This window comes from Anopheles moucheti, chromosome 3 (genome assembly GCF_943734755.1).
Source record: "Anopheles moucheti chromosome 3, idAnoMoucSN_F20_07, whole genome shotgun sequence".
In the NCBI taxonomy this organism is placed as follows: domain Eukaryota; kingdom Metazoa; phylum Arthropoda; class Insecta; order Diptera; family Culicidae; genus Anopheles; species Anopheles moucheti.
In genome coordinates this window covers 48,586,044-48,610,060 of record NC_069141.1, presented here as the reverse complement: position 1 = coordinate 48,610,060, position 24,017 = coordinate 48,586,044, and the positions used below count along the sequence as shown (strand labels likewise).

Below are 24,017 nucleotides of genomic sequence, written 5' to 3'. Positions count from 1 at the left end.
GATGATAAAGAAATTTAATGTCATGACCAAATATTTTTCAGCAGCTTTAGTGCTTTACTGTATTAATTCAATAAATGAATAGCGCATCCTTCACAGAAATGTGAACACTAACAAATGCTGTGTGATGATTTCTGCCCATTACATGCCGCATTTTGTTCAACGGTAATAGAACTTATCACTAGCCAATTAGAGCATTTGTTACTGTAAACGTTACGAACAGTTTGTCAATGTATAATCTTACACACATACAAACATACGCACTCTCTCACATTCATACACACGTACATTTGCCCACAACGCACAGACACAGAAACAGGACAAATCACAAGAAGGGAACACATACATTTTACACCCACCAGTCTCATCGTTAATCATTGTTGGTGGTGAGCCAGCCAGCACCATCGTTTGGCCGATGGTTTGTCGACGAAGGTTACCAACTAGCCCACGAATGATCGTTGTACTTATCGTTATACTTACGTGGTTGGGAATGTGTGTACGCTATGTGTAACAGATGGCCGTTGCATGTTATCGCTTGTTTAAACATTCTACTGTCCAATTATTAGTGAGGAAATATTAAATTTAGGTTTGCGACGGAGACGCTAAGTTATGCAATAAAAACCATTCGTTACTTAACACTCAAATCTGCCCGGGACTACAATGAGAATGTTGTAGGGTTTGTCTTAAACTGTCGTAATGTTATCATCCGAGGGCGCATTCGTTAGCGGTATATCGCATTATTATGTACCTTAATGTTTACCTATCTTGCATCTGTTATTGTGAATAAGTATCGTATTTCCCTTCATTTAAATTGTTACATTGTTACTTAATAAATTATTTCTCGCTTGCACCTCTTCATTATTGCCTTTTTTGCCAAAATTTACGGGGGGTTTTATTTGTGTTATTATTGTATTCGTTTGATTGTTTTCGTTTGCAAAGTGTGCGATTGTTTCAAGCTTATATGCATTTTGGTAGATAATTAAAAGTGAAAACAGTCTGCACAATCCAAAGAAATGATTTAGACGAAAAAGAGTGCACTCGTTTCGATTAAGTGAAGAAAATCGTATAAAAAAACGTGCCAATGTTTGGTATCTGATTAAAGTTTCAAATAGAATGAAGAAATAAACGGAGGAGTATGCTCCCAATTTGAAAACACTACACCAATGACAGTTAAAATACGTTAAACAAAACAAACAGTTTTTTTCCGAAAAACAAGAATAACAATGAAAATGGGCGAAACGCGTACGGAAACGTACGCCAATATGATGAAGAACGATAAAGCAAAATGATTGTTTTTCTGCCAATGAGTAAAACAGATGAGAAAAACGGCTTTATGCCAAAAATAATATTCTCCAGAACACAAAATAATGTGGAAAAATGGCATGGCAATATGTGATGGCAGAAAATGAGAAACATTGAGTAAAAAAGCAGTGAATTAAACAAAATGGAATGCGATGAAGGTATGGTAAGGACGGTGGATGAAAATGTGATCGCGGTCGTGAGCGAATGATGGTGAGTGTTGCGCGTGGAATGTGTGTGAGTAAACCTGTGATCATATGAACACATGTGCATCGTTTTGTTGGGTGTGCGATCGTGGTTCGGGAGTTGTATGCGGTGTGAGCGGTGTGTCTTAACGGCTAAACGTAATATTTAGTGACGGACACTTTCGTACATAATTATTTCGAGTCTGACTACTAGAATTTCCATTGAAAAGAGACTGTTGAACCGGACTTGCGGCACCGGAGCCACCATAACCAGTCAGTTGTCTTACCATGCCGGAACCGAGCTGTTGGAGCAGACCGGAACCGGAACCGAGCGGTCCGGACGAGAGCACGGTCGAGGTACGACGGCTCCGGATTGATTGCATGCTCGACGACAGTAGGAACGGAACACTGCTCGAAGTGTTCGGCATCGAGCCTCCCTGCGATACGTTGCAATCCATCGTCCAGGGTGTGAGGCGTAGGTTGCGCCAGGCCGTGGCAGAATGTCCCCAATGATGATACAGAGATGAAAGAAGAAGGAGGGTGGGAAAAAAACATTGACGGGAGTGAAAAGAAAAAAGAGAAGAGAAAAGCGAAATGCAATTAGTGGTTGTCAATTTTGGTTCGGTTGTTTCTTCCACGCTGTTGTCACGGGTCATTTGCCTCCCGTTCGGCCAGAGTGTATGAGCACTGGCAGGGTTGGCCAATTGCGCACACCTTCTATTTGTTCGATTTTTTTTCCTTTGTTTCTATTCCGTGGGTGGTAAAAACTGTCATCGGCAGGGGTGTTTTATTGCTTGATTGGACGATGTGGGTTGCGATGGATATACTGTGGATAGCTGCATGCAAAGCAGGTTTCCTTCATTCCATCGTTATTTGGTACTGAACGGTAAAATGGCGGTCATTTGGAAAGCACTTTTTGTTTCAAGATATGCGTGAGAGTGTTTAGATTCAATGTACTGTGCGTTTTAAAATGTGATATAAATTGTACTAAATGTCAATGTTTGTCAGCAGCCATACTTGATAGTTTACCATACTTTGTGTGCACTAAATGTCAATGTTTATCCTTATAGATAGTAGTCATAGTATGTGTCTATTTACATATGTTTTAGTACTTCATATTACCAAGAGTATATTATGAGTATTATCGAAAGACCTGCACGGTGACAGTTTTTACCCAGCAACGACACGATAAACCTTTTAATTTGTATTAAATTTAAAAAAATCAGAAAAAAAGTAGAGTGCAATCCATACTGAGCCGATAGTGTTTCCAATTTAATAATATGGTGATGTGATAGACCATTATGTAAACAAAATAAAGAATTGAATTTGTTTTCATTAGTACCTTTAAAAGATATTGTAAAAATATAAATATATATTTAAAACATGTATAATATAAACGTATATATAACTTATAAAAATATGAATATTGACAAAAATAGGTTGATAAAGTATACTTATTATAGATTAATAACATGTTCAACACTAACAAAAAAGAGATCCGTTACTGGTTGCACCTAGGACGAGGTAAGTAAGCACAGACAAACAGTAGCACTACGCGAGCGGTAGTCCAGCTTCACTTTACAGCCAATACAAGTCAATGCAGTGTATTTGAAACAAAAAAGCGACAAACGACACAATAAATAAATCTCAGATATATAAAAAAGAACGAATGAAAAGCATCCACCCACCGTCCTGATCGAATTCCTGACAAAAAGGAAACTACCATTGGACAGCAGAACATTAAAGCTGCTCATCACGTTCTGCACACTTACTTGATGCAAATGCGTTCCTTTTTTTGCGTGGGAAGTTGCGGTAATGGAATGGATTGTTGGCAAGGGATTAGGGCAAGAGCAAACGAATACGTTGTGACGTTGCATGAAGTGATGCGGCACAGAAAATAGCAACGAATAGGGATACTTCCAGCCGAGCTACGAGTGCTGTTTGTTTGCATAGAAGAATTCTGCCAAACGCTCGTCCAGCAGAAACACCAAATGCAAACGCTCCACCGGCAACCACACACGAGAAAAGAATGAACGGCCAGGATCGGGCAATTCAGGTGAACTCGCAAGTTTCAGCACTACGTCACGAATGGCAAATCTTACAAAAATAGTGTCCGCTCGGTTGCAGCCAGCAAACAGAAGGATGTTGATAGCAGTTTGAACAGACAATAGGAGCAGTGCGGGTTGATAGCAACACATCCTCACATACACAGAAGGAGAATAGTTTTAGAAGAAAAGTGATTTCCGCCGGAAAGGATAAAAGTAAAACAAACACTGATCCCGTAGTGGATGCAAGGGATTCGGCCAAGAAAACTTCATCGCCATGTTTTTCGTTGGCAAATGGCGTCACCTACTCGAAAGAAAAGTACCGCGGATCGAAATATGGTCCAGGTGAATGCATGTGTAAGCAAGCTTGCCTGCAGGATATTGTGCGCAAACACAAACAATGGGAAATATGTTTCATCGGATGCGGAAATCTTTCCCCTTTAGTGGCTTTGATGGTCTGATAAGCCCCGTTGCACGTTGCATATCCCTTCGCTAGAAGGAGATAGGAAAAGAAAATAGGTGGGATGTGGTGTTGAAGGTGTGGGATGTGTGGAGGAATATTCCGGGGAAACTAAAACTCTTCTACCAAAGTACGAAACGTTGAACCCACAGGATGCAGAAGTTCGATCCCGGACGTGCCGGTTTCACGGAGGTATATTAACGCTTACGCTAGAAGGCTGTAGGGAACGCAGCTACGGCTACGGCACACGATAACAAGAAAACAAGAATTACAGATAGATAGTACTCACGATCATGCTCCGTGCAAGCTAAAGAGTCAAACGGGAAGAAAAGCGTATATTTGTTTCTGCTCGTCTTTCGATTCGAGTTCGATTGATACGATACGGATAATGGTTCTTCGAGTGGTACGAATGTTTACTAGCCCGCGTAGTACAACGTATGCGCCAAGTGCATGACAGCATGACTGATGATAGTGTCAGTGTGTTTGAGTGGCCCATCTTTCGCTTTTGTTTGGTTTCTGATTGATTGTTGTTGTGTATGCTGCGTGCAGTTCGTTGTGTGGTTTGGAACACACCTGTGCTGGCAGGTGATACCGTGTGTGTGTGCTTTGATTACAAATGGTGTGAATTCAATTTGGTTGTTGCATTAGAAAGAAATAATACTTTTCCCGAATAGTCTAATCCTATAAATAGTAAGCTATGAGTAATATATTTTTTGTATGGCACAACTTTTGCACCAGGTTTCATAAAATGCAATGTAAATATTTCTCCATTGGCCTATGCATGATCAACAGCTTGTGAAGAGTGTTTTTATATGTAACACATAATCTCGAGTTTTAGTTTAAACAAGCTGCATATATAAATAGTTCCGTAAATTAGAACAAATATTGCTCGAAATATAGCTTTACCGTTGCTTAGAAACCACTTTCAAGATGGATGAAATAATTTTGTAAATAATTTACGTAATTTTCGATACAAATAATTCGAATCTAAAAAGCATCAAAACACACGCCACCTGTTTGAAAATACTGTTGTTTGCATTATTGTTAGCTTAGATATTTCAATAAACTTGTCTCACGTAACAGAAACGAATAAACGCAAGCAAACTAAATACGAAAGCAGTACTTTAATAGAACGAATTTGAAAAGATTCTGTTTTAGGTTTAGAAATAAAATTTGAGTAACAAAGTATTTTTTTACAAGTCAAATCACAATATAATAAACGCATTCATTTGGAACAGACATATAGAGAAGATCGAACTTTAATTAAAAAAACGAAACGAACGCAAACCACAAACAAAGCTCAAACAGTCGAACGCAACGAGTACAATAAATGTAAGCGGACGGCACAGGACAGTAACTCGAAGCAAAACCGACTTTAGCATTTTAGCGGATGAGATAAACAAGCGAAGCGGGCAGTTAGTTTGGATGATACAACGTTGAAAACAAGTTATAGATTGTAGAAAGTATGTAAAAAGTGCATTGAAGTAATGCAAGTTAGCAAGCGTTGAGAAAAGTTTAATCAGAGTTTAGTGTTAAATGAGTATGAGCAATACGGCAGCGAGAAAAGCATTTAAGAAGTCAAATAAAACAGAAAATATCAGTATGGTATGCAAATAAGTTCGGAACCATTAAAAAACGACGCAGAGCCAAATGAGATGAAATGACTCGATCCATGTGGAGAGCGAGAGAAAGGGAATATGAATTAAAAGATTGACAGGGCTGCTCATTTAATTTCAGTTAATTACAATTACACCGGTGTAAACAAATGGAAAAGAAAAGAAACAAAAAAGGGCACTACGCACACAGAAATGAGTGTAAAAAACGCAAATAATAAAATTACATACAATGGAATGAGTGGTTGGCGTCACTTCAATGTTGAAAAGAGAAAATTCCAAACGAATGATAAACTGTTATAAATGGCACAAGTTGTTGAGCAAAAAATATGAGGGCGATCAAAAGTGTTGGAAAATTCATCACTATGATGACGTGAGTGAAAATTCCAGTAATACCATTGGTGAATAGGCTAATATTTATTTGATATTATCATGAAAATTCCCATACGTTTGATGAGGGTACCTTTTTTAAGATGAGGAAATGTATTGTTCATTTAACTCCTCCTGCATACTTCAGTTAGAATCAAAAACGCTTTATAGAGAAGTACTAGAAGCAAATAACTTACTGCTTACCAAGTACTACATTGTGTGCAGCGCTCTAAAATAAATCACGGAGGATAAAACCTGCTGCAAAAAGGTGTTTGCGTTTTTGTTTTTTTTTAAAGACACATTCTGTTTCAGTACCGTACAGTACTGGATTGTACCATTCGCGCTCTCATGTCCCATTGTACAGGACTGGTGATTGTTGTCGCGAGAACAACAACAAAAATACATTTCACCGTAGAAGCCACCATTAGAGCATTGCATAGCATAGATCGTTATCGACGGAACAAAAGTAAAACAGAACCCAAGCCGGAAAGGACAACCGCGGGAGTAAAGTAGGAAAAAAAAGAAAAAGCTAACATTTTCCGGCCAAATGTCAACAGGTGGCGTCAGTTCAACAGGTTAGGTGTGAGTAGCTTTATGCGCCTGTACGAGGAATGTGCACCGGAATAAAATAGCTCAACAAAACTGACAAGGAGCAAAAAAATGACAACGGAAGTGAGAAACGGGATAAACGAAGTGACTGGAAATGGCGTTGTGTTAGTTTTTTTTTTTTCGTAGGAGCAGTAAACGTTATCTATGCGATGCAGCAAAAGTGACGATGATGCACTGATGCATAAAAAGTAGGGCTCTTTTGTTTGGTTGTCTGGTTTTTGTTTCGAGCACAACATGTGAAGCACACTACCATGAAGTTAGGAAAATGGCTTTTTTGCCCAGAATGGAAGAAGGAGAAAAAACAACTCAACTCATCTAATCAATCAATCGTCTGGGATGGGAGCAGTAGACGAACGTTAAAAGCCATGGATTGTAGGGTAATTGCTGACACGTAAAACTCTCGACTCTCGTCACACCTATTGGTAGGGGTGGGGGGGCATGTAGAAAAAGCAAGATCAAGTTATTTGGTCACATAGCAGCATAAAGGCAAGGAAAGTTGGGAAAAAGTGGCCAAGGGATGGTTTTTTTTGCGATAGAAGTTAATTTAGTTGGAAGCGTCTTGAACATAGTCAACACCACACGGAACATAGGAGGGCACTTCAATTGGCACATCGATGCGGACGTACACAAAACACATAGACAAGGAAACAGAGCAAAAAGAAAGAAGCATCAAGCACGGACAAGTCACATTCAGGTGGACAGCGCACAGTGGACATTGTAAGACACAACAGTAAGGCATCAGCCAACGAACTAGACTGTGACGGCACGTGTGCAGAGGGACAGTCAGCACGCCCGTGGACAGATTCTGCAAAGTTTTGACAAAAAAAAGAGAACATTTACTGCAAGGCATGGAGCCGAAACCGAACGAGACGAAACAAATGCACACACACGTTCAAGTGCTATAAAAGACAAACACCGATCGCACCGATCGTCACATGCGAATGGAATGGTGTGCGGTGAGAAAACATTCCCACTCATCGTACTTTTCGAGCGATCCATTTGTTGGCGATTCCTCGATCGCAAAAAAAACACACACACACATACATTCACAGACACAAACGTGCATGTCAAAGACGGACGAATGAAGCCACGCAGGTGTGAAGAAAGGTAAAAAAAAACACATCATGGCGTGTCGTGAAGGTCCTCAAGAAACATCCAGAACAGACAGACGGACAGAGTACCCATTCATTCAACTTCATCGTCTATTACATGCGCTCTCTGAAACTTACTACGTAAGCGGATGAGGAAGGCACAGAAAGGCTCGAACCGGAGCCACCTCGAGCGCTGAAAGCCTGCTACAGTAGATGGAAAATGGAAAAGTAGCACGGATAGCAGCGTTGACGGATCGGCACCGAATCCATCGGGCGCGGCAGGCATGATCATTCGGATGATCCCGGCCGAAGACACGGAAGAAGCGGAAAGCGGAGAAGAGGAGAAGCACGTCGGAAGTTTATAGATATCATGTATGAAACAAAAGAAACAGAGAGCATTTGGTTTTATAGGAGAGAAGAGAGAAAACAGAAACGGAAACGTTTATGTTAGTTTATGCTGATACAGCGATCGTTAGCAATGTGCGATGTGAACGTGCTTTATCGATCCCACATCAAATGGACCGCGTGGACTGTGGCGGCGTAACCTGCGCAAGATGCAACGTCATAATGCCTAATGAAGAGTGAATCAAGTGACCGCAATGGGTGCCCCTTTTGTGATGGGTAGCGTATAGCGCGTGATTGATTACACGATGGGAAGGACTGTTTGGAAACTCATTAGCCAACTATCGTGCGACGGAAGCTTTCCACTTAAGCTGAAGGGGTCTATTATGGTACGACCGTACGACCGAACACATCGCTTGTGAAGCGAGCTGTATATATACTTGAGATGTAATGTTAATTAAATCATTGAGTTCGTATCTGGCTCACATACACGGGGGTGCACAGATATTACATTACTTTGAAGTAAATAAAATTTGTACATCGTTGCCCTAGATGGAATGCTTTTGTGGACGACGTAGAAAGCAACATGTAAACATGTTTATCCTTGCGGGACAATAAGCAGTGTCACTTGGGTATGGGACTGTAAATATGTTTGACCTTTTCATAACAATTATACACATCAGTTGTTATAAGTTTTGTTGCAAACTTGTGGGCTGCAGTTGGTTTCCCACGCAGACCAGTTTATATGCTTTTAATTCATTGAAATCTGTCTATTGTTTGTAGTTGAAGTCTGAGAATGGTGACAAGGGAGTCTCTGACACCACTCTGCTTGGTTAGCCGAAACCGTAATGGTGGACGTATGATGATTTGACTATTTATGAGCAAAGTTGATATACAATTGCTTTACTTTATGAATATTATGTAGCAAATGACGAAGGCTGTATTGATAAAAACGAATGGAGCACTAGGTTACGAGTGAAGAGCGAATATGTACGGAAAATATTACAGAACAGCAACAGAATGTTGGTGTGTATGTATGTACGTGAGATAGCAAGATCGAGTGTACGATAGCAAAGAGAAATGAGAAATGAGTCACTAGGCATTACAGCTGGCAGTATTTACTAATGCAGCTATACGCTACTTGGGCTAATTGGATGCTACTTGTTGGCGTGTCGGTTTATTCACTTTTAAACCATACCCTTCTCGATTAGGCGAAAAGTACTACAAAGATACACGCACACGCACACACACACACGGACATACGCACGCTACAAACAGGGTGTTGATAGGTTTGCAGATCGACCACTTGCTACTTACAGTCGGTGGTGACAGATTGATGTTGGAGCCACGTCGTTCCTGCGGACCAATGCTCGAATGTCGTCGTATCGGTAGCCCTCCGCCCGGGGTTCCACCTGCAACGGGGAAAGAACAAGTAGTGTGGAAACATGGAAACCAGCCAGAGACACAAGGGCAGCTGGGCTGGGCCGAACGATAGAGCTTATGCCCTAAGCTTGTTTTATCCCTTAAGTGAGCGACGGTTAAAGTTCACCGCAATGAGTGCAACGGGAGTGTGACACCATGGCATGACCGAAGCTGTGGATATTGCGGACGCTGTCGATGAGCAAGGCTTGAGGTTTTCATGTGTTCCGGACAGCTAACTCAAACATCAACTCAATGCGGCTAAATTCCCAAGACGATAGCCAAGTTCCACGCGACGGCACCAAAGAACATTGATAATTTATTGGTTGCAATGTGTTGTAATTTGTGCAATTATTCAAAGGATTACTGTGGGTCGAGGTTATGTCGCTTCGTACTGTGTCGCTATCCTGTTCGTACAACGATACTAGCAAACTTTCCACCGAAAACATAGACTGTTGGACAGTGAATATTTTATATGGTAGAGAAAGGATTAGCAAGAGATTAGGTTTGCTTGGTGTAGTGAAGCATTGATGTGTATCTTTTGTAGTGAAAATCTACTACCACATGATTTATCTTAATTCCAGTATGTTAATTGAAAAGCGACAGAAAGGTGTTACTGTCAGTAATGCTATAAAATGTAAAGCATCTATTACATCAACTCTAGAACATAGATAACGTGGTAAAACTTTGTTGGACAAAAACACATTTTGCTGGATATAAAATTTGTTTGAACTAGTTGCAATTTTAGCGAGTTATAGTACGCGTTGTAAAGAAATCGTTTCCAAAATTTTAGAGTTTCAGGTCCAAAAAATACGGGCTCTATTGATTTCATCGTGAAAATCTTCATACAAGACACGTCACTAGAAGGGTAACGTTTGCAAAAGGGTTTTTTTTTGCAGGAATATGTTAAACAATACTTCCCATCGTTGCATTTCTACTCACCCGGAGACGAAGCACAAGAGGGCGCGATGCGTATTTTCGGCGTCATGAGCGTATTGTCGGACAGTCGGCGGTTCGGGAAAGCGTTTACCACACGCAGGAAGTTACTGTCCGGCGAGGACGGTGATCCGCCGAACCACCAGCTACCTAGAGCACCCGATCCTGTTAGAAATGGGGTTACGACACACACACAACTATAGCATGCACACGTTTAGACATTCCAATACCTCTTCGGGTACCTGTCGAGTTCTTGCGTGCCATATCCTCGGCGCTCGACGTTTTGCGCTGGTCGATGCGTAGGTTCGGTATGTTGAACTGCTGCGCGTTCATGTTGTCGGACGAGAACTGGTGCCGCAGCGGTCGGTGCCGGTCCGGCGATGGGAGCGATAGATTGTCCAGCTTCAATTTGTTACGTTGTTGTCTATCTATTTGGTCCAGCATTTCTTGAAGCACCTGATGTAGAGCGGTACAAATTATAGAAGATGCATTTCTGTGCTGGCTGCCAGGCACCACCGGTTTTATACGTACCTCCAGAAGGATCATAAACTGTTCGAGATTTAACGACGGATTCACTGTTTGCGGTAGCAGCGTGGGCATCACCTTCGTCGCCATGATGTTAACGGTTAAGCCATACTTTTTGTCACACAGCATGATCCGGTAGATGTCTGTGGATAATGGAACAAAATGGGGAAAATAAAGCTGGTGACGGCAACAGGATGTCGTGAGCGTTACAGAACTCACTGCCTGGTAGCAACAAAAGGGGTGACGGAAATGGAAGGAAATCCTATGAATAATTTTACGCCCACCAACGTTATGCTTTATGTATGCACACACGTATAATTTACACGCGACACATCGCAACACCGTCGTCCCCTTGTGGGTCGGTTGAGGATGCGGTACGCTTACTGTTCAATTTGCTTTATTAGTGTATCAACTGGTTTATGACATGATTTCCAGCTCATTAAATTACATTTACTAACAGCACCAGATTCCAACCGAGTGCAGGAGGAAGATAATTTTATGTGGACCGTGTCAGCTGCTCCGGGAAGGACTTTGGCTTTTATCGGATGCATCAAACTATGGCCTGAACAGAGTGCTTTTAAGAGTGGTTGAGTGTGTCGCTGTGCTTATTCCTCATCGATTTGTGGAAATTTGTCGAAAATGATCCTTTGATATCGGTGGTGAAAGTCTAATTACTGCTCACCGAATTACACGATGCATTGTGCATGCATTACAACGAAAATGTGCCGTGCACTGAATATCCATTAATACGTGGATTGTTTTTCACGTCACATGCGACAGCAGAACGAAAGTGCGGAATATATACACTCAGCGTAATTATAAAAGTTGCCTAAAAATCTCAATTATAAATTGGACAGGCAATAATATACAATTCACTATTATTATATCACTAATAATAAGAAAAATATAAGTATTATTTTATTTTGCGATGTGTCTCGTTTGATGGTTGAAACAAAAGAGAGCGAGCCCGGGCAGACGTCGATTAGTCTCTAGTGTAGTCGAAGAGACTAACCCAGTGAAAATACTCTAGCGTATAGTCTGGTTTAATATTCTCTAGTAATACTATACCAGATATAACTTGTATATTTATTATTATAATTATTGTTTCTGTTCTGTTATTATAATATATCTATAACTATACTTTTAATTAGAATGATTCAACTATTAACAAATAAACGAGCATTGACAAGGAAGCACACAACGCCCCTTGCTTTAATCAATGCCTACTATGTGTAATAATTCTTTGAATATGCCAAACTCCCACCGATTGTATAAATAAACGTGTTCGGCCAGTTACAATACTCTGTTTCCATGGAAATAGGATGCAAAACCCGGGATGGGAAATTTTTGTTGTTGATGCTCTAGTTGTTAATATTAGCACGCCTACACTATCGTTTTGATGACGTAATGCAAGGACCAGTTTTCTCCGTTAGCAACAGTATGGCTGGACGAAGTTTTGCATGTAGGTGTAGCAAGATATTTTTGTACGTAAATTTTAGACCAACTCGTCCGAAGTGATTACTTTTCTTCGTTTGCAGTTGCAAAACGGCATTACTGTTATGTTTATAGAGGATGGAGGATAAGTTATTACAAAATATTTTGATAAATTAACAGTCCGATCTTAAAAGTATATTTGAATACCAAAAGTATTCTTTTATTTCTTGATTGCTTTATGTTAGAATATTTGCATAGATGATGGCTGCGATATTTGTTATAAAGTTGGTCAACGGGTTTGCCATCACAATTCTGTCTCTAGCATAACAATTGTGAATTAATCGTACAAAAGTCATAACCGTTAAACAAAAAAAGGAAACAAGTAAATGTTCACTCGTCCTCGGGCTTGTCCTTGACATTATGATGTATTACACGGCCATAAGGCCACAGTAATGTTACGGGTTGTAGTACAAATCAACAAACATTGCCGGCAACAACAAAAAAAACTCGTTTTTCCTGCTATTACATGTGATAGCACATGTTTCATGTATGAACTAGCGCCTCGGGTCTGCTTTCCTACTAGTTAACATACTGTCCAATATGGCTCTGCCAGACTTCCAGGTGTGGTTGATAAATTGTACACCATTAATAATGAGCGTACGGCTAGTGAATTTCTGATGGGTTTCTCCAACTACTCATAATAGAGGTCGAAAAACATTTCAAATAATGTTTTTCTTATGCTGCTTCTGCCAAACTCGTAGATTCTACTCGTTGCAATGCTGAGCCCCATGCGAAGAACGATTTGCTTTGCATGGTTACTACGCACGAATGCTTTATTCTTTGTATCATTTACCGCCAGGTTAATGGCTATGGATGAAATTGCTGAAACATCTCCCGGACATTGGGAGTATGATAAGTCCCCAGATGAGCGTTACCATCTGCATCGCACAATGGACTCCTCCCAAATGCTTTCGGGCTATTGCAAAACTGCAGAAAACAGACACACACACAGTGTACGGTTCGGCGTACGGCAACGTTTATGTTGCAAAAGCTCATTGAACTGTCCCGGATGGCCGGTTCAATGGAAAGATTTTGCAACGTAAAGTAAACCCACCGCAAGCTAAATTGCAACAGGTAAACCCGCTGGCAAGTATTTTGCGAAACTGTCATCTCACAGCTCAGTCGAGCTCTCAGGGACACGCGGCGAGTGCCGTGGGAAGCACATTTATGGGGTTGATGGGAAGTTGCATACTTACTGACGACGCGCACCACGATGTCCGGATCGGTGAGTCGTACTTCGAGCAGCAGCGGCAGCACCTCATCGATTATCTGTCACGGAGCAGCAAAGGAAACCGGGAATGAGAACTGGTTACCATTCGTACGATGGCGTACCGGCATGGTGGTAACTCACCTGAGACTTATCCAGCTTATCCAGCGTACGTTCGACGCACTGTAGCACGTTGCCCATGATTTTCAGATCGCTCTGGTTCTTCTCGAACACCGACTTTAGCTTCGGCAGCACCAGCTTCTTGATCGTGATGTCGTCGAGATAGTCGTACACATTGGTTACCGCCACCAGGGCCGCACTCTGTGAACGAGAGACGACAAGCAACGCGAACGTGTGCATCGAGTGCGAGTGAGCAGATGGAGGAAAACTGTGGGAAATTAATTTATCACAACTTGAATCACGACGATATCCTCCATCTCTCCACCTACGGGGTTTAGGGGTTTCAACAAAAGCGTTGAACCGTAGCTTTCACGAAGTTTCGTTGCCTTGGAGAGACGATTGATTCGCGCTGCAGATAATTGACATTGGAGAAAGGGCAAAATGCACGAGCCCTTTTTTCTCGTTCTGCTTTGCTGCTAGAGTTGGATGGAATGTATCTTAATCTCCGCTTGGAGGCGTTGCCCAAGAGTATGCGGAAGTTGATTCAGGGTATGATCTTGATAGGATCGTGATGGATTTGATTGAACTTCGACTTGTTCCGTCCGAGTTATCGATTTCAGTATCAGACGCAAAGATGGAATTGAGTAAAGGCAAGCATTATGAAATTCGAATTGTAAAATAGTGCAATGCGTTCGAATTGTGGATTGAATTAGGACGTGTATTGAAACGATTTATAGTTGAATAGAACATTTTTATGTAGACTTGATTTCTGTCGAGACATATCGACATCATTATCACAAGATGAAAACAAGAATAGTGCAACTATTTTACCTTTATCATTTATTGTTATAGTAACGAAAATCCGATCTAGGAACATTGGTGCGGTCTGTGGCGAGCTTTATATAGTGTGTTATTGTTAAAGGATTATTATTGTGCGAAATATAAAACAATCACACACTTCATAAACAATCGTTTAACTCTTCGTACACCTTGCGAAAGCGAGTGAAGTATGGTTCTATAGCAGTGATTTTAATTGTCTTGAAACCAAACGGTACGTCTTCGTCGGACGCTGAAGATAGGAAGAAGTCTCCCTTTTCGTTGGAGATTAGCAATGGGGGATAAAGAGGTCGAGAATTACATAATTGGATTGCTTCCATGATAGGGCAGACATACGGTGCCATTTCACACAGCACTCTAAATACCGTACCTGCTAATAACACATGATATCCATCCCAGCCAGGCACTCACTGTGGAGCCGCTTCACACTCACCTGCACCTGTATCGTTGTGCTTTCCAGCGCGTTGAACAGTAAGGGTAAAACTTCCGTCCGTATATCATCCCGTGGTGTTTTCTCTAGAATAATGTGTAAGTTCTCTAATAACGCTACGGTTGCTTGTATAGATTTTGGAGCTACAAAAACAGTCCTGTGGGCGAGTGAGAGCGCAAACAGAAGAGAAGAGAAGACCAAAAATTGATACAAACCACCAAAACCCCACCGTGCGGGGATGGTGGTCGGTACCGGGGATGTGTGAAATCTGTTAAGATCTTGCTTGTAAAGTACACACAGAACTGACACAGTACACCCAATGCGATGGTTGGGAAAGTGGAAAACATCGTCATCGGATAGGAAGGCTCGGGACAAACCCGTACATACAACGAGATGGTGGTGGTGGGGATAGGAATGCTTGCGAACACAATGGAACGAGGGTAAGGAAACAATGGTTCTTACTTAAAGGTAGGTAAAATGATTGCTTCATATTCCGAGTTTGAAGATTCTTGGACCAGGGTTAGGGCGGGCTGCAACACTGCGGCCAGCACTTCATCAGCACGCATTTCCTGTTGCAGATTAGGCCAGATATGTTGCCACCAGAGTTTCTGTTGGAAGAGAAAGAGAGAAAAAAACAGTAGCCAGAGGAGGTCCGTGAGTGTACGGTAACAAAAACCGACGTGAATGGTTATGACAGACAAATTGAACAGCCATTTGTAGTTTATCTGTTCCGGCGCACGTATGCTTTGAAGGAAAACTATCCGTTTCTTGGAAGAACTTAACGATAATAGATCGTTTTGATAAGTGATTACGCTCGGTCTTGCGTTGCAGCTGCTCCACTTATATTCCATTAGACGACAAACAGTTAATTTCGACGAATGTTTACTATTGGTTTAAACAATAAAAAGTGATCGGAAAGTGATGAGAAAAAAAGCGTAAAAATACACGTGACATTAGCAACGTGTACTGGAATTTCGAAAGGTTCAGTAATATTTTCGTAATATTTGACTACGTTCCATGACAGTTGGGAGGATATTAAATCTTGAAAACTTTAAATTTTAACATCATAAATTATTCCCTTTGATTTGATTAATCATATTAATTATCGGACCATAATTCAGGTGTATCCTGGAACATTCGTGTAATTGTGCAGATTTATATACCGAGCAGGCAATATTCGCGACGTATGTCAAACAAAGATGATGAACTATTTGGGATGTTTGGGATCCATCTTAAACTCCGTCGAAACTGTCAGTCTAAACTGTCAGTGTTGCTTACTAACATGATATATATCATCCATAAAATCATATATCATCTACTAAAAATCGTTCCCAACGATAATTTGGGATATTCTTCGATTCTTCTCTTAAGGATGATTCTATTTTTAAAAGTGATGTGAACGATTCATTCGACTGACTCCAACACTGAATGACTGAAATTTGTACCAATAAATGCCACCATTACGATCATTTACATTTTCTATTTCACTACAAGAGTTGAATTTTTTTCGGGTTAATATTAGGATGGAAACATTTTTTGTATTCAGTCTGTTCTGGAATCAGATAATCATTGTTTTTAATTAACTGTTTATGTAGGACCACGATTAGAACTGTTTCGAGGATTATAAAGTTCTTCCGAATATCTTAGAAATAGCTCAGATGAAATCATTCATATTCCATTTAGAGATTGAGTCTAATGACTCTCAGTTTGTTGTGGACAAGTTAAACTAAAAGAGATCGATGAGAAAGACATAATATATCGTTCATTGTCTATTGAAGTAACACTTAAAAATGTATTAAATGATCTCACATCCTACTCGGTAAAAGAATGGGTGTAAGCCATTATAAGATTAATGATTAATCAACTTAGTAAGCACTAATTTATTTCTGCCTTTAAACAGATATGAACGTACCATTGATTATATTGAAAAATACTTTCCGTAGCCAGGTTGTCTGTACTACACATTTGGATTTTCATTTTCACACCACCTGTCACGCGTATGATCGCTTTCAGCACGCAGGTATGAGGTGTGAGCTATTAAATTTAAGACCCATCATCCGTTGGATGGCAAATTAAACAGAGGGCAACAAGAGGGGCCCATGTAACGAAAACGGTGAGATTTATAGGGCACCACCAGCACGATAAACTGATTACTGTTGTTCGTGTTGCTTGCCTGCCCGTTCCTCCCCCTCCAAAGCGTAACCATCAATGCGAGTGTTGGTAAATCACATACCAAAAGGGAAGGCTGCTACTCCGTGTAGCGCCCTCTTACGAAGCGGGTGATGTGCTCGATAAGATGGCACGGTATGGCAGCAGAAAAAGGAATATCGTCAAACGACGCTGAGTTCAATATTGTTGCCTTTAACGGACTGCTGAAGTGAGAAAAGTCGGACGATCAAATCTAATTTGCACTTTCACATTGTTAACACCGTCCGGATTGGGGATCGCTTACTGGTTTGGTTGAACATCCTTCGCGAATCATTCGAAGAAAATCGAAACCCATTCCCCACCGACTGCGCATCGGTTTCGATTGGATCTAATGGTCCGACAGCTAAAAAGTGTGCAACAGGTTGTGCCGGGTAAGATGAGCTATGAGCCTGCACACTCGTCACAAACTCGGTCGGTTTTCACAGGCAAGTGAAGCTTGACTGCTGCTACCCGGCTATCCTTCGATTGCATCGATTGAGGTTGATTGATTTTTGAAACCGCGCTCGGTTCTGGGAAGCTGAGTTTTGCATCAGGTCAATTTGCCTCGGGCGGGTGAACGAGCATTGAGAGGTTTTTGAAGCATTGGCAAAATGGCTTCCCTTAGGTTCGGCCAAGCTCTTACAGAACGTTTGGGAAACGATTGGAACAACGTTTTGCAGCTGATAGCTGATGTGAGTGAGGGACGGGGAAGACGAACCCTTATTAAGCAGGAACGCAAATGAACTGGAAAAAGAGAAAAGGTTGTTTACATCCGGTGATTGGTGTACAGGTTAAGGCAAACAGTCTCGAAACCGCATAAAGGATCAATCAATCGATGAGTCCTGCCTGTTTTACAAACAGGTTTGATAAAGACAGAAAGCTCTCGCTTGGGTCGTTGTTTTACGTGAGAAAGTTGTTTGAAAATAGCTCATGGCCGTTGTATTACAAGCTTTTATCAAATGATTATTATCAATCGCCGCCAGTGTTGTTCAGGGCTTCAGAGGTAAAATGAGGTGTGGGTAGTAAAAACCAAAAAAAAAAATTGAAATACCTAAAATGCTGTATATTTTTTAATGCTGTGCTTCTTGCTGTATAATTGGTATTGATTAGAGAAATAAGCTAATGCTGATATTTACTATATCTTACTTGATTTATAATTGGCTAGATAAATGAAAAAATAGAAGAATGGCTACAATCTACAAAACTCCATGTATTTGAAACGCATTTGAAATCATCAAATAATTCCAGTAAAAAAAACTTAATTAAAACTGTGTTTATGATACATCATCCGCCGAAGGGATTGATTTGTGGTAGAAGGGATGTGTATTAAGTAGACGGAAGGTTCGAATAATTCAAGTCACATGTAGAACATTACCTGAAGGAGAGCGGTAACAAATAAATAGTTGTAAGGATGGAAATTGGTGCAATAGATTACTGAAGACAATTAAATATTTGCTATGAATAGTTAGGTAAACAATTAAATACCGGAACAAAGAATTAAGTAAAGGTATAAATTGAATAAAACTATACATAGAACTAAATGTAATAAACTAGCGTAAAACAAACTAGCGCAACGTGTATAATGGCTAATTCATCATTTTATGATACGATAGACAATGACAACAATGTTTAATCGGTTTATTCAAATGAGATGCCCACTTGCTGTGCAAATTGTAGTTTCATGTTGTTTAGGTTTATGTTTTATTATTTTGTAATTGCTTCACCCAGCGAAGCATGAAAATTGATTGCTACTACAATGTAATAATATCACATTGCGGGATGCATTCTGCAAAACAATATTTTCTTCTAATCCTTATCGGCTTCAGCAAACACTGTACCGAGTGAACTCACCTTTACGGTAGTCAATTATGCGTTCGCTTGAATATGAAACAGAATTATACAAACAAAAGCGGGACAGTAATTGTGCATAATATTCATCGGTTGGTATTAAATCATTAACTTCGGTTAACTTATTTTTTTCGCCTGGAAGCACTGTTTGGCCACGGGCAAATTTGCCCGGCTGCTTCCAAAACGGTGGCATTATTACGAATTTGCGTTTTGAAGCGAAATGAAGCAATTTTTGCGCAAGCCTTTCCCGTCAAGGCAGGTGCTGGCAAGGTGGCGTACATGAGAAGCGTTCGCTCTGAGCATGGGATGCTACAGGAGCCACTTGAATGAATTGTTTTTGTTAGTTCTTGTCAGCCTACGCTGATGCGCTGCGGACGCGTTGACGACGAGGAGAAACAACAAATAAAAACATATTTTACCGAAGCGCAAACGTTGCGTTATCTTACCCGCGGTATGAACGGCAACACTTCTCTCAGGGTGCTACGGTAATAGTGCGTTTTCTGCGTCGGATCCTTCATGTTGATGACATCGAGAAATTGTAGCGCCTGGACGGCAGGATCGCTGTGCGGGTCGGATTAAAATGAGGAAAAAAAAGGATAGAAGGGAGAATAAAAAAATTAAAAAAATGAGAGTAAAAACATCACCGGTTCTGCGACAGTAGACGAAGATGGGAAAATAACGAAATGCCAACGATTCGAAACGGAACGGAATGGAATTAGGTACCGAACGGAGCACGAAAAAAACACGGACAATCCAATTATGCCGCTCCGTTCCGCGTGCTGTGCGTCGATTCGCCATGAAACTTCCGGGAAGAATGGATGGGTGAAGATGGAATGGCCGGAATATGTTTGTTTGGTTTTTTTTATTCTACCTCTTCGTTCACCATCGCCCACCGAGCGAGGTGGAAAAGTAAATGTGTCCATCCTACCTGAAGTACTTGATGAGCGTTAGTAGCTGAGCCGTCGGGCGAGCTCCGGGTGATTTCTTCAATAGCCTTGTGGTTGCCTCCTGCAGCGGGATCGGTATCCTTGGAAGGATATTGTGTACGGCCTCATCTAGCTGATGATTTATAGAAAATTAGTTCACGTTTTCCATTCACTCGCTTTCGCTCGCTCCGTTTAAACTAATCACCCACTGGTTCAGACCTAGTAGGGGACTAGTGCCAGCGGTGTCCGACGCATCCCCTTCACCCGGTGTATGCGAGTGTGTGTAGTAAGAGGAAGCATGGCGCCAAACGTTACACCCAGGCAACCAGCACACACCGGCACAGCGACAGACAGAATGGCAACGGCGTAGATGTCCGCTCATGTTGCCCACATTGATTGCGTGTGAATGGTATATATTCGTGCACGTGTGTCGTGACGGAGCTTTATCGCGTGGGATATTTGCAGTATCAATGGGCTTCTAATAATAGGCTTGCTCCATTTAGGCCTGCGCCTCGAGCTGTCTTTCCCCCGTACGCACACAAACCTGTGTTTTGTGTTGGAACTCTAGAGATTTTCTTTTCTTTGCAAATAATTTGACTCCCCTTACGACTTCGTCGAACGTCAAAAGAAGCAAAAAAAAAGAACAGCTCCAAGTTCGACAGCGTACTAGGCGAAATGAATGTATTTTTGAATCTAATCAACAAGCTCTGTGGCAGTACATATTAATAACATTTTTTGTCAGTCTTCCTACCCGGGAAAACGAAGGTGACACACAAAGCACACATGTACGGTGAACTCTAGTCTCCAAACAACCCCAAGCCAACTGCTTCCAATCGGTGTGAAGCAAGCGGAAAAAAGTATGTTTCCCGTTGCAATTCACCATCAGCTGGTGAGTTGGCTGCTACAGCTCGAGTAGCTAGACGGTTGCTCGTCTGCAATCGTGGAGTATTTCTAGTGAAAGGGGAAAATCATTCCTTGTCCCCGTACGGTTGGTCCCGCGCGCGTGTACAGAGTTTGGAATTGATTTAATTATTGTTGTGAATAAAATGGAAGCTAACCATGTTAAAAAAATGAATATGGAAAAGGTCTTGCCGTCGAAGCGACGAAGCTAGAAATTTAGATTCATACGCGTAAGCCGTATGTTTCCTTACACACACTTGTCAAGGTAATTTATTGTTGTGCTACAAAGTTAGCACCTCCAAAGTGCTAAAAAGGGCAACATGTGTTATATTAATATCATCAGCAATTGAATTGTATGAAATAGATTAAATACATGCTTCACACACCACACAATTATAAAAAACAGTGTGTGGCCATACAGAGTATGAGGCAATAATCAGCACTATATAAGTAATATCTGTATTTGTTTTTAAAAGGTCGTACAAACATAACCTGCGTAAAATAACAAAAGCATCGTACCACCTGCAGAAAACATCATGTTTATAAAATTAATCCCATCCCATGCGGTATTATGAAACCATAAAAAGCAAGGTAATGACATGATTTTAAGGTTAAAGACTGGAAAGTGAAACAGTACAAAAAATCTCTTCAGCAGGGATAAAACAGTTACCTTGTAACGGACGTCGGCCTGATTTTGAAACGGAATATTACGCCCGGAACCTGAACCATCAACCCACCTCGTATGCTTGGTTGCTGTGCTCGTGCGTTATCAGAACCAGTAGCATAAACGATGTACGGAATTTAAGATTACACTGAGCACGCTCACTTTCCCCAGTGGTTGTATTATTTTTTTACCTGGCTGTCATTGCACGAATTATGCGTACGCCCTTTTGTGCGTACGCCCATCCCATCGCGAACGATGTCTTCACGAAACTCGTAAAGAAAGTTACTTTCGAAGATTGCTTTGTTCGGCGAAGTAAGCCAACCTGCCAGGCTTTGCAGTGGTGTACTCAACCAAGCGAGAGACCGAACCCACCAGTCGGAAAGATACCCACCGTAGATCAAAGCTTAAATTGGATACTATTCACGTGCTGGCGGAAAATTGGGAAAAAAACATCAGTCAGAAACTGTGGAATGTACACTAGACATAGCACCTGATAGTGTGTGCGTGTGTGCGTGTGTATATGTATGCCCTTAACCAACCCCGCACTACCGATTGGAGTTTAAAGCCTTACGTCGAGCCTTCGGAGGATCGTTGCTGCATTCAGCGAGCAGCTTTACGTTAACGTTGGGCCGAATACTTATCATGACCGCGAAGTCACTCGACAGACAAAGAAGACTGGTCGAAATAGTTCATTTCGTCGGTACGCCCCAACGGTGTGGGGATGCAATCGCAAAATGGGGCGTGAAAAAAATAGTGACGAAGGAGCATAGAAAGCAGCATCGGGTATGAAATCATATCTATGCCATGTGGTGCGTGCCAAAAATACCAACCAATTCCATCTGCTTCAGGTAGGTCGAGGTTGAGTTGCCCGACTGTATCAGCGAGCGGCCGTGGTTGAATATGGCACAAATAACCATCCCGAGTGAGAACATATCGCTCAGTATGCTGCAGCTACTATTAATCTGGATTTCGGGAGCTGTGGATGAGATGAATCGCGATGAGTTGGATGTGCGTTTTCGCTGCTTGGTTTTGAGTTGAATCCCCTACCCATATAGTCCAGATTCGGTTGCACCAGCTTGGAGGCTCGGGTTGACCAAGGTTGGCACGGTACGGGATCGGTTGCATCGGTTTCGTTGGTGCGCTCAGTGAACTCGAACCCGGCCAACTTCCAGGTGCCCTTCTTCGTGATCAGGATCGATGATGGGCAGACATTTTTGTGTATCACTTGCCCGGAGTAGTGCAGGAACGATAATGCTTCGGTTATCTGGAACAAATGAAATGAACAAATTTCACAATGGTCGTTTCGTTTCTGATATTGGAAGGGTATATAGAAATGGGGATGAAATCAAACGATTTGTGGGAGTTCCCATCGTCTCGTAAGGTAAACAGACGGGTTGTGTTTCGTCGAATCGTCGAATTTCGCATGTATATGAGTCACATTGCAAGTATTTTAAATCTATTATTTATTATTGTTTTATGACGATTTTTTGCCGCATTATCATTGGCATATGGGCTGAAGAGAATTCAAGGTTCGCAAAAAATAAATGAAGCAATGTACTGATGTTTGCACGCACTTACAGTATAATTCACACAAAGATAGGCCACACAGAAACATTGTTTACATATCTTTTACAGGGAAATAAATTAAATACAAAAGAAAGCATGAATATTATAGAAAAATAAATAAATTGACCAATGGATGAACTTTATTAACTGATTATTTTTAAATTTTATTTAAAATTTATTTGTTTATTTTTATTTAAAAAAATAAAATAAGTAGATGACATGGATAAATAAATAAATGAATCAAAATAAATAAAACAGACGGACAGCGAATGCAGCAGATAACACATTGTGAAACACATTGAAAGTTTAATAAATAAATGAGTAAAAGAAAAGTGCATTACAAGGTACATAATAAGCAAATAAAGCATATAAATAGGAAAGGGAAAATAGATGGAGAAATGAAGTTTAAAAGAATAGTAAAATGCAAAACAATAAAATACATGAACAGAAACGATAGTTAAAAAAATAAAAAGAGCAAACAAATAAAAAACGAAAAATAAACAAAACGAAACAAAAGCGAAAAAATACTCTGACAAATATTATTTTAAAATAATTTACAATCATTATGACAATCTAAATCGAAAGCTTCAACGAAGTAGGAAAGGAGTGTGGAATAAGTTGTCTTGATGTTGATAATCTTGAAGATGTTCTTTTAAAAATCATGTGCGACTTAACCGTACTACTACTGTTGATATAATATTTTGATTATGGTAATGGAAGAAAATAAATTAAAATTAATTATAGCGGAAACATTTACTACATGCTTTGTAGTAGTTTGGGTAAGACTAATATAGGATTTCATATTGCACAAATACTGCAATGCGTGCAATGTCGTGCTTTGTTTTACACCTTGGCCTGATGCTGCATCCTCAAATTCCATTGCAGTTGCAAGATAACTTATAAATAACGATAGTTTCCAGTTGCTATAATCCCCCTCAATGTCGTCAA

General features: G+C 40.8%; 1 protein-coding gene across 1 annotated transcript in view; it reads right to left on the bottom strand.

The window, feature by feature from the left end:
• LOC128300741 (SCY1-like protein 2) overlaps positions 1 to 24,017 on the bottom strand; it is a 71,669-nt gene that overhangs the window by 11,510 nt on the left and 36,142 nt on the right. Inside the window, exons 5-18 of the mRNA XM_053036917.1 lie at positions 22,551 to 22,767; positions 22,334 to 22,479; positions 19,942 to 20,072; positions 19,460 to 19,574; positions 15,441 to 15,586; positions 14,982 to 15,135; positions 13,736 to 13,912; positions 13,581 to 13,653; positions 10,897 to 11,033; positions 10,608 to 10,821; positions 10,372 to 10,530; positions 9,328 to 9,422; positions 7,807 to 7,872; positions 1,769 to 1,918 (exon numbers count right to left, since the gene is read on the bottom strand). Of these exons, the coding sequence (XP_052892877.1) occupies positions 1,769 to 1,918; positions 7,807 to 7,872; positions 9,328 to 9,422; positions 10,372 to 10,530; positions 10,608 to 10,821; positions 10,897 to 11,033; positions 13,581 to 13,653; positions 13,736 to 13,912; positions 14,982 to 15,135; positions 15,441 to 15,586; positions 19,460 to 19,574; positions 19,942 to 20,072; positions 22,334 to 22,479; positions 22,551 to 22,767 (1,980 nt within the window). The remainder of the gene's footprint in view (positions 1 to 1,768; positions 1,919 to 7,806; positions 7,873 to 9,327; positions 9,423 to 10,371; positions 10,531 to 10,607; positions 10,822 to 10,896; positions 11,034 to 13,580; positions 13,654 to 13,735; positions 13,913 to 14,981; positions 15,136 to 15,440; positions 15,587 to 19,459; positions 19,575 to 19,941; positions 20,073 to 22,333; positions 22,480 to 22,550; positions 22,768 to 24,017) is intronic.